Below are 17,238 nucleotides of genomic sequence, written 5' to 3' on the forward strand. Positions count from 1 at the left end.
TAAAAATAGAACTACCATTTGACCCACCCAGCAATCTCACTACTGACTACCCAAGGGAAAACAAATTATCACTGGGTGTGGTGGCTCGTGCTTGTAATCCTAGAGCTTTGGGAGGCTGAGGCAGGAGGATCACTTGATGACAGGAGTTTGAGACCAGCCTGAGCAATACAGCAAAAAACCTCCATCTCTGCAAAAAATTAAAAAGTTAACCAGACATGATGGTGCATGCCAGTGGTTCTAGCTACTCGAGAGACTGAGGTGGTAGGGTTGTTTGAGCCCAAGAGTTCAAGGCTGTGGTGAGCTATGATTACACCACTGCACACCAGCCTGGGTGACAGAGCAAGAACCTGTCTCTGAAAAAAAAAAAAAAAAAAAAAAGAAATTGTATGACAAAAAGACGAAGACATAGAACCAACCATCAACCTAAGTGTCCACCAACAGATGGTTAAATAAAATGTGGTATGCATACACCGTGGAATACTATGCAGCCATAAAAATAATGAAATGTATTTTGCAGCAACATGGATGGAGCTGGGGGCCATTATCCTAAGTGAAATAACTCAGAAGCAGAAAATCAAATACCACATGTTCTCACTTATAAGTGGAAGCTAAAGATTGGGTGCACGTGGAAATACAGAGGGGAATAATAGACACTGGGGATTCCAAAAGTGGGGAGAGTGGGAGGGAAAGGGTGAGGGTTGAAAAATTAACTATTGGTTACAATGTTGACTGTTTGGGTGATGGGTACACTAGAAGCCCAGACCTCACCACTACATAATATATCTGAATAATAAACCTACACATAAACCACCTGAATCTATGTATAAAAAAAGAAACCATGAAAAAAAATCCAAATAGTATTTCAAATGTGTGTAGGCTATGGTCCATTTCTAGGCATATCTAGCCTTCCTTCAGTATTCCACACTAATCACACTGAATTGTAATGGCTTAGTTTTCCATATGTGTATGTTTTAGTTCTATAACTGGATTGAAAGCTAGTTGTGCGGTCCTAGATAAATTATTGAATTTTGCTGAGCCCACTTTCTTTATCTGCAAATTAGAGATAATACTTTGCAGGGTTGTAGTGAGGATTAGAAATAATGTATCCAAGGTGAGTTTAATTAAAAAGTAGTTACTTTGTTTTTGACTTCTGGCTTTAGCAGTCTATGTACATAGGAGGTGTTTGTATTTTTATAATATTCCAAATGAATGACTATACTAGCATCCCACCCAGTTTAGATATTTACTGAGCATATATGACACATAAAGCACTGTTCATAACTGTAAAGGCCTGGTGAGCCTATATTATTCAGATATGTTTCTTACATAAACCACATGCTGCTTTTCATCTTTAGCAATTTTCTTAGTCATCTGTTTCCTCAGTCTCTTAACACCTTGCCTGACCCATTAGTAGGTGCTGAATAAATGTGTGAGCTGAGTGGAATAATTTAGTAGGAAAAGAGAAACACAAATTGGATAAAACCTGGCAGGCCACGATGAAAATGATTAATAGGTATAAAGTACTTTGTACATTGGGAGATCAGGAGACATTAATTTTGATTAAGGTATCTGGGAATGCCCTGTGGAGTAGGCAGATTTGACCTGGGCCCCAATAATAGGGGCTGAGGCAAGGAGCTTAAAGATGGAAATAACAATGTGAGTTAAGGCTGAGAGGTAGAAGTAAACACGGTGCGCTTTGTTATCAGGGAGTTATTGGTCGGGGGGAGTGCAGAAGAGTAGGGTAAGTGAATGGGTACAGATGGGAAGAAAAAATGTCATTGATCCTACATTTTGAGGATTTTGATGTGACTCGTCACTCTTTATAGTTTTAAAATGTTTCTGAAAAATACTGCTTTCAATATGGCCTGAGACATCCTTGGGCTGAGTGGATCTGAGGGATGGCAGGGGTCGGGAAAGTGGCGGGCCAGCGATGACAACTAGCCTGTCCCTGAAGAAAGCCGGGAGTGGCAGGATGGCCGAGACCTTCGGCGGCACAAGAGCACTTAGTGGCCAATATTTGCCCCGAGGTGAGGAAGGAGTGTCTGCGAGGAGGCGGGACACCCTTAGCAGCTCAGCAGGCAGCAGGAAGCGGCAGAACAACGCTTGTAAAGGCCTGTCACCCACACTGGGTGGGCAGCAGCGAAGTCCTCGGCAGCCCGGGTGTTGCCTTTGAGGGAAGTCGCAAGACGCAGCTCCGCCCAACAGCATCTGTCCCCGCGCCCCTCTCCCCGCCCCTCCCCCTACCCCCTCTCCCCGCCCCTCCCCCTACCCCCTCTCCCCGCCCCTCCCCCTACCCCCTCTCCCCGCCCCTCCCCCTACCCCCCCCCCTCCCCGCCCCTCCCCCCTACCCCCTCTCCCCCACCCCTCCCCCTACCCCCTCTCCCCACCCCCTCTCCCCGCCCCGAGTCCCTCGCCCCGCCCCTCGCCCCTCTCCCCGCCCCTCGCCCCTCTCCCCCGCCCCTCGCCCCTCTCCCCGCCCCTCGCCCCTCTCCCCGCCCCTCGCCCCTCTCCCCGCCCCTCGCCCCTCTCCCCGCCCCTCGCCACTCGCCCTGTTCCCCGTACTCCCGGTCTGGTTCAAAGCTCCCTCCCGCCTAACGTCTTCAGCCCAGCCTGGCTGCCCTTCTTCCCTGCGGAGGGAGGGCCTGGGCGGTCGGGTTGGCGGGAGGGAGGTTACCTTTCCCGGTCTCGCTCCGGCCGCCCGAGCCGGAGAGAAGCAGCGGCGAGGTCTGCGGGCAGCATGGCGGGAGCTCCGTACGAGCGCGGGAGGGGCCCCGCGGCAGGGGAGCAGCTGCAGCAGCAACACGTCTCTTGCCAGGTCTTCCCCGAGCGTGTGGCCCAGGGGAATCCCCAGCAAGGGTTCTTCTCCAGCTTCTTCACCAGCAACCAGAAGTGCCAGCTTAGGCTCCTGAAGACGCTGGAGACAAGTAGGAGCCATGACCTGGAGGCTGGGGTTCGGCCGAATGGGTCTGAGACCGGGTGGGCGAGGAAGGGCCTGGGCAACACCTGGCCAGCGGCTGCAGTTTCAGTCTCGGGGCTGAGTGAACCAGGTTCAGCACAGAGTGTAGGCAGACAGGGCATCATGGGGGCTGGGTTGGGCGCCTGGGGCTCAGTTTTCCCACCAGAGGAGGCGCTGAGACCCTTTTCGTCGCTGTTTTTGGCTTGGGGAATGAGTTTGTCTGCCCTTTTTTGTCACTCACTGTTGTGACACATCCTCCGATTTCTTACATAAGTTATGCAGCCACATTGTGACTTCAGGGTAAGGGTGAGGCCGAGTTTTAAAGAGCCATCGAGGTTAATTAAGGCATACAAAGTCTGTAAAAATGTAATTAAAACATACAAAGGCTGTAAAAATGTAAAAATAGTTTTGCAAACCTATCCTTCCTTGGAAGGGGTTCTTAGCCTTCATGCATGAATGGGCTTCAGAGCGTAGAAATCCCTGAAATGGTCTGTGAAATCGTGCGTGTGTGTGTGTGTATGTGCCTAAGTGCATTTCTTTTTCTTTCTTTTTTTTTTTCGAGACGGAGTCTTGCTCTGTCGCCCAGGCTGGAGAGCAGTGGCGCGATCTCGGCTCACTGCAAGCTCCGCCTCCCAGGTTCACGCCATTCTCCTGCCTCAGCCTCCTGAGTAGCTGGGACTACAGGAGCTCGCCACCACGCCCTGCTAATTTTTTGTATTTTTAGTAGAGCCGGGGTTTCACCGTGTTAGCCAAGATGATCTCGATCTCCTGACCTCGTGATCCATCCGCCTTGGCCTCCTAAAGTGCGGGATTACAGGCGTGAGTCACTGCGACCAGCCCTAAGTACATTTTTTTTTGTGGGAGAGAGAGTTTATAGCTTCATTATATTCTCAAAGAGGCCAACAACCCCACAAAGGTTAAGAACTGCTGTGGGTTAAACAGGAACACAACTGCCCATTGACAAATTTCTCTCCAGTAGCAGAGACATTGCACTAGAGAAGATTTCTTAATTCCTTTACATTGACATAGACTTAGTGTACTTTCAGATACATTTGGAAAATTAGTCTTAAACGTACTTGTCCCAAAGCAAGGTTACTATTTTATAGTTGGTCAGTCACAGGTCAAAAGTCAACCACGGAAAGATTTTCCAACCTTCTTGGGATTACCTGCTTGTAGAGACTCAGGGAGGTAGGAGGGGGAAGGGGAGGCCAGGGTAAAAGGGGAGAGAATGATGATATTGTATTTACTATACAAATATGTATTGAGTGCCTCCCAGGTTTTGGTGGGGGAAGTAGAAAGATAGCACCTTGCCTGGAAGGTGCTTCAAAGTGGAATAGAGTGGAAGGAGTGTGGGTTGCAGAGTTAGATGTGGGTTCAAATGCGGATCCCTTTCCTCAGATGTGGAAGAGTGACTTAACTTCTCTGATCCTCATTATTCTTATTGTAAAAAAAGAGAAGGGGAAAAATACCTCTTTTAGGGTTGTTGTGAAAAATAGATTTTATGGGGCTGGGTACGGTGGCTCATGCCTGTAATCTCAGCACTTTGGGGAGCCAAGGCAGGGGGATCGCTTGAACTCAGATGTTTAAGACCAGCCTGGGCAATATAGGGAGACCCTGTCTCTACAACAAATAAAAAAATTAGCTGATGTGGTGGCTCGTGCCTGTAGTCCCAGCTATTTAGGAGGCTGAGGCAGGAGATTTGCTTGAACCCAGGAGGCTGAGGCTGCAGTGAGCTATGATTGCATCACTGCACTCCAACCTGGGCAACAGAGCAAGACCTGTCTAAAAAAAAAAAGTATTGATTTTATGAATGTAAAGTACCAGCATATCAGGAGCTGAGCTGAATAAATGGTAGCTGTTTTTATAGTGGAAGGGCCACACAGTGGAGGAAGAGTAGAAATAGATAGGATGTGAGGAAGGTGGGGTGCTGAACATGAGCCCCAGTAGGAATCAATGGACCTCAATCTTCCAAGGGCAGGGTGGCTGGGAGGGCCTGTTGGTGGTATTAAAGTGTCAACCTGCAGCTTTAAAATCCTGTCTCTGCGTGGGGCATGGTGGAGGAAACCAGTCCTCATGGGAGACTTTTTTTTTTTTTCACCAAAACAATTTTATTCTAAATATTGCTGCAGGTCCTTTTTGAAGTACTAAACCAAGGTGCTGCCTGCATTTTTTTTTTTTTTTTTTTAAGTATGAGGACTACAGACTTTTGAAACTGTTTTAACTTTGTAAAATTCTCCTAGTTGCATGAATAATAATGTGCTTAATATGGTACCTGCTACCTGGTATTCACTCAATTAATAATACTTATTGTTAACAATAATTATTCTACTGTGAACACTCTTGCAAGGGGCAGTTTGGTAAAGCAGTAACCTATACCTGACTTTCTCATCTCACATTTCTTTCGCCTATTTTTGTCTTCAACCTTTTTTTTAAACATTAGTTTCTTTTTCACTTTTTTTGGGTTACGTCATATAATTGGCTGTGTATTTATACTCTCAGACAAGATGCCTATGGGAAAAGTTAATATCAGAGGCATTTGGGTTCCTTGTACTTTCCTGTAGTAGTCACGGGCCCATAGAGTCTTAGATGTGGAAGGGCCCTGAGGAATCGTATAGGCCTCCCTGTCCCCTTACAAGGAAACCGCTGTGCCATTGCTGGCCAGATACTCCACAGACCTCTACTGGAACACAGTTACCTGTTCCCTGAGGCTCTTTCAATCTACTGTTTATTGTTTCACCAGCTTTAATTGTTGGAGAAAAATCCTTTCTCTTACTGAGCTGAAATCTGCTGCGTGTAACTTCCATACTTTGGTCCTTGTTCTGCCCTTTGAAGAAATATTAACTGAATCTAGTCCCACATGGCACCCCTTCAATACTTGAAGCTACTGTGGTCCTAGTTAAGTCTTCTGTCTCCTTTCCAACCCCCTAAATCCTTTCTTGCTTCTTACTGGGAAGTAGTCCTGTAGTACCCTAGTCACTATCCCCTGTGGAAGAGCTTCAGTGGCAGGTCCCGTTTAGAACGTGGTAGTACTCAGCATGGGACATGGTGTTGCCAGTATGGTCTGACCAGGACAGAACAGTGTGGCTACTGGCTTCCCCAAATCTAGGTACTGTGCTGTTGTTCACTTTTTTTTTTTTTTTTTTTTGAGACGGAGTCTTGCTCTGTCGCCCAGGCTGGAGTGCAGTGGTGTGATCTGGGCTCACCGCAAGCTCCGTCTCCCGGGTTCACACCATTCTTCTGCCTCAGCCTCCTGAGTAGCTGGGACTACAGGCGCCCGCCACCACGCCCGGCTAATTTTTTGTATTTTGGTAGAGACAGGGTTTCACTGTGTTAGCCAGGATGGTCTCAATCTCCTGACCTCGTGATCCGCCTGCCTCGGCCTTGCAAAGTGCTGGGATTACAGGCGTGAGCCACCGCGCCCAGCACTGTTGTTCACTTCTAAGGAATGTGGCCGTAGATTCCCTCAGTCTTTTGGTATATATCGTAATACAACGTGTTTGATCATTTAACTAAACATGAACTTTAAAAGCATAGTTGATACTGTCTAAGATGCTTAGTAGTACCATCTTTGTATTTGTGTTAGTGTTTTTTTTCAGTACAAACTTGCTTTGATGTTAATTTAAACTTGGCCTCTCATGTCAATTTTTACCAATTTTAAGATAAGATTACTTTTTTTTGAGACAGTCACTCTGTCTTCCAGGCTGGAGTGCAGTGGTGTGATCTCAGCTCACTGTAACGTCTGTCTCCCTGGTTCAAGCGATTCTCATGCCTCAGCTTCCCAAGTAGCTGAGACTACAGGCATGTGCCACCATGCCCAGCTGATTTTTGTATTTTTAGTAGAGATGGGGTTTTGCCATGTTGGTCAGGCTGGGCTTGAACTCCTGGCCTCAAATGATCCACCTGCCTCAACCTCCTAAAGTGCTGGGATTACAGGCATGAGCCACTGCATCTGGCCTGTGAGTTACTTTTTGATAATATCTTACACTGCTATTTGGGTAGTTTAATTGGTGCTACTTTTCCAATTAGCTTACTTAATTAAATCAATATCTTTTTTAGATCCGTATGTCAAACTTCTGCTTGATGCTATGAAACACTCAGGTTGGTAAGTAACTCTTTTTGAACTGCTGCTCTGAGATCTGGCTGCTGAAAACAAAAACCAAGTTCTCTTCTTAAGAGAACTGCTTAGGATTTCTCTGAGGTCACGAAGTCTTTTCCATAGGGTAAATAGAGGTAATTGGCTGCATTGTTTCCAGGCAGGCCTTGTTCTCTTTGGACATCTTCTGCCCTAACTAATGTTCTTTTTTTTTTTTGAGACAGAGTCTCGCTCTTGTTGTCCAGGCGGGAGTGGGCAGTGGCGCTGTCTTGGCTCACTGCAACCTCCCTCTCCCAGGTTCAAGCAATTCTTCTGCCTCAGCCTCCCGAGTAGCTGGGTTTACAGGCGCACATCACCATGCCCGGCTAATTTTTGTATTTTTAGTAGAAATGGGGTCTCACCACATTGACCAGACTGGTCTCAAGCTCCTGTCCGCAAGTGATCCACCCACCTTGGCCTCCCAAAGTGCTGGGATTACAGGCGTGAGCCACTGCTCCAGCCCAGCTCATTTTCTAGCTCTTACCATTCACCTTGGGTGATTAGTAAAGACAGTACTCAAATTTTTCTTGTAAGTAATTACCAATCCTGGCCTTTCTGCTACACCAGCCTGAGCATTGTTTTTAATGGAAAAGAACTCTCAGCTTGTTATCTAGGAACCTTGCAGATGTTGTATAACTTTGAGGGGTTTAAAGGAAGTGACTTCTGACATCTAGTTCTTAACATTCTGGCCCAAGGGCAGGAACTCCAGCATACTTGCAATATGGCCATAATCAGTTGAACAAATGTTTTGTGGAATTATATCTATAGAATTTGAACTAGGATGCATTTTGCGTACAACCTCCTTATTTTACAGGTGAGATAACTGAGTCTTGAAGATGTTAAGTTTCTTTCCCAAGGTTTCCTATGTGTTAGTAGTAGAGGGGATTTACTGTATGGTGGAGGGTCTCCTGAGTCCTGGCCCAGAGCTGTTTGCCACATACACACTGTTTCTGGACATTGTCTCTTTAATCTGTTCTTGCCTTTTAGTGCTGTTAACAAAGATAGACACTTTTCTTGCGAAGACTGTAATGGAAATGTCAGTGGAGGTTTTGATGCTTCAACATCTCAGGTAGGCATTATTGCCAAATTGTTTCCTTCCCTTTAATCCTCTCTCTTGATATTTTTTGAGCATCTTCCACATGCTTGGCATTCTGTTTGGTAGACTTTGTGTAGGACTAAAAAAGTGAATTAGTTATCCTTACTCTAAGGAGTTTACTCTTAAAATCTCTTAAGGAGTTTATAACCTTACAGGAAAGATAAGACATGAACACAGATAATTATAAAATGAGGCAGGCTAAACCATTTTAGATGGGCTTGGTTACCACAGTGGGACAGTGATGTGATTGATTGAAAGATGCCAGCAGATTCAACTAGAGGATATAAAGCCTCCTTAGGGGCAGAGCAGGGGCAGCATGAGCAAAAGTGCATGCTAGGAAACTGCATGGCATGTGTAGGGAATGGCATATTGTCTAGTTTATCTCGAGGGGAGGAACACGTGGGGAATAAGGGAAAATAGGATTGGAAAGAAATGTAAGCCATATTTTGGGAGGCCTTGAATGCTAAACGAAAGGGTTTTACCTTTACATGGTGAGAAGTGATACTGCCTGTGAAAATCTTTCATTAGGGGAGTTTTCTTATCTGTACAGTATGGACAATGATTTTATGAAATGATTATTTTATGGAATGATTATGAGAATTAAATGAGATATTTCTTATAGAGTTGCTTATCTTAGTACCTGGCCCATAGTAAGCATGCAATAAATTTTATTATTAGTTTTAAGTCATCAGAGGGTTTCGACAGAGTCTTGGAGGTGGTAGATAATGTCATGTGATGAGGGTAAATGATGGTGTTATAAGTAACTGTTTCCCACCTGAATGTATAATTCATATTTAACTACACTTAACTGTTTCCTGCTGGATAATTTTATATGTATTTAGGTTATTTATAGCATTTTTACAGTAATCATGGGAAGTGGCAATATAGAACAAGGGTAAGAAGTTTAGATTTTGGAGTCAGACTTGAGTTCAAATCTTAGTTTCCCTGCTTATTATCCGTGGGGCTTGGGCAAGTATTTTTCTTCTTCTCAGTTTCCTCATTTGTAAACTGGTAGTCACAATACCTATAGCTCTCAAAATGGCTCTGCATAAGTTCACCCCCTTCCCGGTCCCCCCAGGGTTAAATAGAGTGCACATCTTGAACTTTCATCCTAATTCTCAGCAGTGTTGAACACAGTTGGGCACCCTCCCCTTTTATTTTATTATTATTATTATTTTTAATTATTATTATTTTTGAGACAGAGTCTCACTCTGTCGCCCAGGCTGGAATGCAGTGACGCAATATGGGCTCACTGCAACCTCCGCCTCCTGGGTTCAAGTGATTCTCCTGCCTCAGCCTCCTGAGTAGCTGGGATTGCAGGCATGTGCCACCACGCCCAGCTAATTTTTGTATTTTTGGTAGAGACAGGGTTTCGCTGGCCAGCCTGGTCTTGAACCCCTAACCTCAGGTGATTCCCCCACCTTGGCCTCCCAAACTGCTAGGATTATAGGTGTGAGCCACCATGCCTGGCCTTTTTTTTTAAGTGAAAATTTTTATTATGAAGTATCTCATTCATACAGAAGAGTAAAAAACCTGTATGTCCGCTTTCAGTAATAATAAAGTGCACACCTATGTAACCGCCACCCAGACTAAAGAAAAAGAACATTACTAGGACTTCAGAAACCTGTGTGGTCCTCTTGAATCAGGTCCTTTTCCCTTCCTTAACCTGATTTTTGTAGTAACCATTCCCTGCTTTTCTGAATGACTTTACCATCTACATATACAGTCCAACAGTGTGTTATTTAGTTGACTGCTTTTGAGCTTCATACATGATATACTTTGAGTTTTATGTAGTATTTTGTAGTATTATGAAATTGTGTAGTAGATAGTCTCCAACTTACTTCCCACGTTCAACATTAGTGAGATTCTTTCTTGTCATTGTGTGTACCTCTCTGGTTTATTCAGTTTCCCTGTTATATAGTATTTATGCTGTTGTGTGTTTGTACTACAGTTTACTTTAATATTGATTGTTTCCAACTTTATTATTATGAACAATGCTGCTATAAATATTCTTGACCTTCACTAGTGGTACACATTGCAAGAGTTTCTCTAAGTATATGCTCAAGAGCAGAATTACTGGGTCATATAGTTTGTGTACACTTGACTTCAGCTGTTAATGCCAAACACTTTCTTTGGTTTCTAGTATGCAGCATTCTTCTGGTTGCTCCTTTGCTAGCTTACTTTCCTCTGCCAGCATTTAAATGTTGAAGTCCCTCAATCCTTGGTCATAGAGCCCCTTCTTTTCTTACTCTGTACTCTGCCAAGGAGGTCTCATCAGTTTTCTGGGGTCAAAGCTCATTTTTAAGAACTCCACATTCCATATATCCAAGTGCCCATTTAACATCTCTACTTGAGCATCTTTTTATTTATTTATTTATTTATTTTTATTTTTAGTGAAAATAAATTTTTTTGGGGACAGGGTCTTGCTCTGTTGCCTAGGCTGGAGTGCAGTGGCGCAATCATGGCTTACTACAGCCTTGAACTCCTGGGCTCAAGCGATCCTCCCATCTCAGCCTCCTGAGTAGTTGGGACTACAGGTATGCATCACTGGATCCAGCTAACTTTTAAAATTTTTTGTAGAGATGAGGCCTCATTATGTTGCCCAGGCTGGTCTTAAACTCCTGGCCTCAAATGATCCTTCCGCCTTAGCCTCCCAAAGTGCTGGGATTACAAGCGAGAGCCACGGTTCCCCGCCTACTTAAGTGTCTTGAAGACACTTTAGACTTGAAATGTGTGAGTCCAAATTCATGATTCCCCAGTGAGGATGGTGCATGAATACATCATTAATCTACGTACTGCTATAGTCCAGAGAGAAGAGAAGGGAGAAGTTAGTCACTGGGCGAGGCAATTGGAGCATGTACACTTAGGACTGGGACTTGTCCCATGGGTAGGTGTGCGGCCAGTGGAGAAGAGTGGGTAGAGATATTCCAGGCAGGTGAGCTTGTCGGGGAGAGGTGAGGTCATGTGGGAGAGAAGATCGAGTCTATGAAAGGAAATTTTAGAAATCACTGAACTTCTTTTATTTTGGTGTCTCCTAGATAGTTTTGTGCCAGAATAACATCCATAATCAGGCCCATATGAACAGAGTGGTCACCCACGAGCTCATTCATGCATTTGATCATTGTCGTGCCCATGTCGACTGGTTCACCAACATCAGACATTTGGCGTGCTCAGAGGTGAGTTTTATTGTATTTTTCTCCAGAACACTCTATGCTTGAATATTTTATTCAAGTGTAATTTATTTAAATGTATTCCTTTTCCTACTGTCATAGCTCTACCTTAGTCTTGAATTTCTGTTTTTAACTAACATTGAATACCATTTTTGATATACAGCTAGAGAAATTTAAACTATATTTTTAGAAGTCTGTTAACTATATCCTGTAAGTCCTAATAATAGTGATGACTGACTTTAATAAGCTATTAGTTTTTTCCTGTGGGATACATTTTATAATGTGAAAAAATAATAATTAACATTTACTGAGGGCTATATTCCAAACACTGTTCTGTTTGCACAGATTCTTATTTAATCTTCACAATAACCCACTGAGGTAGATATACTATTATTGTCCCTGTTTTATGTATGTGGAAAGTGAGACAGTTGTTTAGATTCCAAAGTTAGTAAGTGGCAGAGGCAGGATTACAACCAGTATTTTTAACTAGCTTGCCCATCTGCCTTCCATAGAGTTCCTTGCTTGCCCTAGAGTAAAACATGCTCGTTTCAAAAATACAACATGAAAAGATATTTATTACTAAGCACGTTGGATTGCTCGGAATATGCTCCTAGAGAGAGCGTATTCTGCATATGCATATACTTGGGTGTCATTAATTGAAGAGTTGATTAAAATAATCTAAATCTCAAGCCTATACTTCATAACTTAGATTATTTTCCCTTTCTCTTGAAATTAATATGTAGCCCCCCTGCATCTAATTAGAATTCCAATTATTTGGAGAATAGACTGAAACCTGAGTTTTTAAATAGGTCTCTCTCTTGGGTGCTGTGAGAATTAATGCCTTGTAGCTAAAGTGTGTTAAGTACTTTGAGCTCCTCAGAGGAATGAGGCCATAATATTGTAGAAGGAACACGAAGTGGACCATTCTGTTAGCAATGAATTAGCAAAAATGTGGTCAGGCTGCCTGTAGAATCTATGTGGGTTGTTCTAAGACTTTTTCATTCATTAAAGTATAGTAAATCTGAAAATATGTCCTAATTTCAGGCTGTCATGCTCATAGCATGACCGGTTTGGAATGTTCTTGATTCTTTGTATTTTGTATGGCTTCATTTTTCATAGGACAATCAAGTCCCTAGAGGAAGGTCCTGAACTTATACAGGTTTGAGGGAAGCTGCAAGAGAGATTCGGGCTAGGGTTGGGAGGGTCATATCCTCAAAGTGTCTCAGATATTAATGCATTCCATTTTAAGCTCACTTTGAAACTCAGTTTATTTCAAGAATGCTTTCTTGAAGTACTTTTTAGTAATTTCTACAAGTATTTGTATCTTATAGAGTGTGTAATTTAACTCTGAGGTCTAGCTCTCTGACCTTTGGTTCCAAAAAGAAATTAGTTCTGTCAGTAAAGCTACAGCATAAAGTTTAGAAAATTTCCTTTGGTAGGCGACTGAACTTTTCCCCATCTCTCCAGTGTATTTGGCATTGTCTAGCATAGCTCATAGATACTTGCTTTTGTCGTCAATAGAGTTTAAAAAGTCCTTTAAGAAGAAGTAGTACAAATACTCTTTTCTCAGACAAAGATGCTAATTTTATATTCTTTTCTAATTTTAAAAAATTGGTTGATATCATAAAGATATATAGAGCATGAGCGTTTATTTTCTTTTTGTCTGTCTTCTGTGTGATAGGTTCGAGCTGCTAACCTTAGTGGAGACTGCTCACTTGTCAATGAAATATTCAGGTTACATTTTGGATTGAAACAACACCACCAGGTAAAAGCTAACATGCAATCACTTCCCCTCCAGAGTGTTATGAGTGGAAATAATGAATAAAGAAATGAAAAGTACATTCAGTATTTGAAATTTGAAAGAACTTCCTATGTGAAAAGAATACAAAGTATGTGCCATTTAAACAAAGTAGATGGAATTTAGTTCTACTTTATAATTATGGGCAAGCTATGTGACTCAATGAGTGTGTGAGATATTTTAATAAAGAAAGGAGGCCTGGCACAGTGGCTTGTGCCTCCCAGCACTTTGGGAGGCTGAGGCGGGCGGATCACAAGGTCAGGAGATCGAGACCAGAGTGGCCAACATGGTGAAACCCTGTGTCTACTAAACATACAAAAAAATTAGCTGGGTGTGGTGGCGCATGCCTATAGTCCCAGCTACTCTGGAGGCTGAGGCAGGAGAATCGCTTGAACCTGGGAGATGGAAGTTGCAGTGAGCCGAGGTCGTGCCACTGCACTCCAGCCTGGGCCACAGAGTGAGACTCCTTCTGAAAAAAAGAAAGAAAGGAGCTAAGATCTTGCACCTGGGATACTTTTCGATGAGGGTGGATAAGGAATGGAAGTGAAATCACAGCATGTCTTACTGTTATTCTAACAATTCTTGACTTCTGTTTTGAATCTACCATAGCATTCTGGAAACAAAAAATGTAATCCCTTTCAGAACAGAGAGTGCGTTGCTCCACAAGTTATGGCTATGTCTCAGTGTACCTGTAAAGGCTGTATAATGTGATAGAAAACCTTTGGCTTAGCACAGACTTGAGTATGATGAGCTTAGCTGAGAGGGATTTGTGTTAACAAAACAAAAACAAAAAACAAAAGAGATAGCTATAAGGCAAGATTATCCTGCTGGAAAGGCTTTGAGATCTGTATTAGATGGATGTGGGGAAAGGAAGTATAGAACTCATGGATTGATAATGAATGTGAGCAGTTCTGCTCACAGCCACCCCGGGCCTCTGTCCACATTTAGGAGAAAGGGTGGTCAGTCATTTTCTACAGTAAAAGCCTGCTGAGCCAGTTTGTGAAGTATGTGAGCATCAGGATATCAGTTCCAACTAGATGAAAAAAGATATGCTAAGGACAACAGGAAGCCCTTGGTTTTCTGGGGAAGAGAGTAACTCAGCTGTGGGGTGGAGGGTGGAGTCACAGTGAGCTACTCAGAGAAACTGTGAACTGAGTGAATCGGAGCGAGAAGAAAAGCCTGCTGCCTGGAAAGGGTGATTACTCTGGACAGTGAGGTGTTCAGCCTGTGCCAGGTCAGCTTATTGATATGCCACTGACTTGTCTTGTGCTGCATGTTTTCTGTGCCCTTGAGTCCCTGCTTCTCTGGTGAATTCTGTGTGTTCTGACTGTCAGTGGAGAGGGGTGGAAGCAGGGTCCACATCAGCACACCCCTAGAGAAGAGGATAATGTGGTTAAAGCATGTGCTGGCATAGCTCATGGATATCTGCTCTTGTCAATAGAGTTTGAAAAATTCCTTAAAAAAAAAACTGTTACATATACTCTGTTTTTAGAAAAATATGCTAATTTTTATATTCTTTTCCAATTAAAAAAATAAGTTGATATAATAAAGGAGTAGAGCGTGATTTTTTTTTTTTTATTCACCTTGTATCTTTGTGATAAGTTTGTGATGCACTCAGTCTTTGAAAGAGAAGTTTTCCTCTTTTTACCACTGGGTAGCAGCAGCAGAAAACAAATAGAAATAGTAATAGGACAGAAAATATGTGGAGGTAGTAGGAATGTGGCTGGCTGAGGGAGAAGAGTCTTAGAGAATGGAGTTGCTGCTTTTGTACAGCATGTGCCCAGGGAATAGAAACAGCAAGTACAGTTGCTGATTGTAAAATTACATAGTCATACCTTTATTTTTTATTTTATTTTATTTTTTTTTTTGAGACGGAGTCTCGCTCTGTCGCCCAGGCTGGAGTGCAGTGGCGCGATCTCGGCTCACTGCAAGCTCCGCCTCCCGGGTTCACGCCATTCTCCGGCCTCAGCCTCCGGAGTAGCTGGGACTACAGGCGCCCACAACCGCGCCCGGCTAATTTTTTGTATTTTTAGTAGAGACGGGGTTTCACCGTGGTCTCGATCTCCTGACCTTGTGATCCGCCCGCCTCGGCCTCCCAAAGTGCTGGGATTACAGGCGTGAGCCACCGCGCCCGGCCTAGTCGTACCTTTATTTTAACAGAAATTTATTATGTCTAAAAAGAAGTAAATCTGTGGTCTACACTTGTGTCTCCTAACCCTGTAGCTTCAGGAGACAAATTTTTGTACCTTTTTTTCCCTGCAGGGGAGAAATTTCCTCTCTTTTTTAGCAATTGTTGTTTTGGCTTCATATGGTTCTTTTCTTCTTCCTTTATGCCTGGGGTTTATTTTTTAAAATCAGTGTTTGGTAAAATTCAGGTTGAGAAACACTAGATTCCAATGTGAGTATCTCCAGCTTGAGCACACTGACCAGGCCAAATGAAAAACTGGGAACATGCAGAGAAAACAGATGGTTGTCAGGATGCACAGCCATCCAAACCAGTGTTTGATTATTTTTAGGAAAAGGTCAAGTGCCATTCTTTTGAGTTTTAATTTGGGCCTGGGGAGAAATAAATGGATTAAAAGCTCTCCAAGAATTGGAATGGCAGGGCCTTATATTTCTTAAATATTTAAATTAGAGTATTGAGAAATTCTAGCCTATTACTATGAAACATTAGGTAAATTATTATCTTAGAAGTTTAATATCTGTGTAAAGAACAATCAGGAAAAAAAGTTGTTTAATTTCCACCCCCCTTAAAAAATTAAGGTACTTTCCAAGTTTGGGTGGATATGTGTATGGTTTTCTGTTGCCTCCAGAGAGGACTTACCCTTCTCAAAGGAAAAGTTATGTAGCATTGGTCAACTGAAAAGAAAGAGAGGTACAGAAGTGAAGTGTATTTTAAAGTTAATTAAATTTTATAAAAAAGTCACTCAGGACCTTATAGACTTTTTTTTTTTTTTTTGGCGATTTTGCAAATTGGGAGATACTGTTTGGTAGACACTGCATAGAATTTCTGAGAATGACATCTGCTTATATTAGTGGGAAAGATGAGAAAATAGAGGTCTTACTTATGCCTAAATAATTTTAGGTTGAGCTAAAAATACTCCTTAAGTGTTAGGTATCTTTGTTCATTTTGTTTTCTTCTTTGGAATGATAGAAATTAGTAAAATAATATGAGGAAATTAATTTTAATTAATTCAGACATTAGATAAAATGTATTATTTTATGATTAAGTGTTTATATAAAATTAGAGCCTCATACTTTTCCTTCTTTTTAGACTTGTGTGCGAGACAGAGCCACTCTTTCTATCCTGGCTGTTAGGAATATCAGCAAAGAAGTAGCTAAAAAGGCTGTTGATGAAGTTTTTGAATCTTGTTTCAATGACCATGAACCTTTTGGAAGGATCCCACATAACAAGACTTATGCAAGATATGCTCATAGAGACTTTCAAAACCGTGATCGGTATTATTCAAATATATGAGCACAATGACATTTTATATTACGGAGCTTCCATCATCATGCAGAAAAAAAAAATTTGTTCTCAAGTGAACAAACATATAAAATGTAAACAATCCATTCAATCCAGATAAAACAGAAGATTGTGATTCTAGCATATTATCAGAAAAAGTAACTATGGCAAAAAATGAAACTGCTTTAAACTCCAAGGCAAAAATTGTATCTTTATAGCTAACCATTTAGTAAATAAATAAATTACATTTTTGTATTTTAGTGATTTGTTTTTATTACATGTGATTATTTTAAAATTTGATTAAGAAACCTGTGAAGTGTGCCCTTCCATGATGTTGATAGGTGACCACTATTGGTATTTATGTTAAATGTAAAGAAATGTGTACCGATCTCATTGTAGGACTCTTACCGAGCTGTTGTTATGATGAAAATTGGAAATAATTCATTCAGTGGTCGATGCTATCCTTTCCCTATTCCTCTTTTATCATATATGTAGGACCCGTATGGCCTAATTTTCTGGGGACAGTCCTGGTTAGATCTTTTTCTTTTTAATAAAGGCAGTGGTCAAATTTTAGCTCCAGATCGACTGCAAGAACAAACCAGCAATACCAAGAGGACCCA

The 17,238-nt window shown here is 42.3% G+C and overlaps 1 protein-coding gene across 3 annotated transcripts; it reads left to right on the forward strand.

The window, feature by feature from the left end:
- Window positions 1-2,548: 2,548 nt before the first annotated feature.
- ATP23 (ATP23 metallopeptidase and ATP synthase assembly factor homolog) lies at window positions 2,549-16,878 on the forward strand. Of its 3 annotated transcripts, none has more exons than XM_050747370.1 (6): window positions 2,549-2,924; window positions 7,013-7,058; window positions 8,076-8,157; window positions 11,223-11,360; window positions 13,036-13,119; window positions 16,427-16,878. In XM_050747370.1, the coding sequence occupies exons 1-6, from the start codon at window positions 2,738-2,740 to the stop codon at window positions 16,628-16,630; spliced, it is 741 nt and encodes a 246-aa protein (XP_050603327.1). In that variant the 5' UTR covers window positions 2,549-2,737; the 3' UTR covers window positions 16,631-16,878. The 3 variants fall into 3 exon arrangements, with proteins under 3 accessions (XP_050603327.1, XP_050603325.1, XP_050603326.1); XM_050747368.1 differs by lacking the exon at window positions 2,549-2,924 and adding an exon at window positions 6,326-6,912; XM_050747369.1 differs by lacking the exons at window positions 2,549-2,924; window positions 7,013-7,058 and adding an exon at window positions 10,604-10,721.
- Window positions 16,879-17,238: the final 360 nt, after the last annotated feature.

This window comes from Macaca thibetana, chromosome 11, assembly GCF_024542745.1.
Source record: "Macaca thibetana thibetana isolate TM-01 chromosome 11, ASM2454274v1, whole genome shotgun sequence".
NCBI lineage: Eukaryota > Metazoa > Chordata > Mammalia > Primates > Cercopithecidae > Macaca > Macaca thibetana.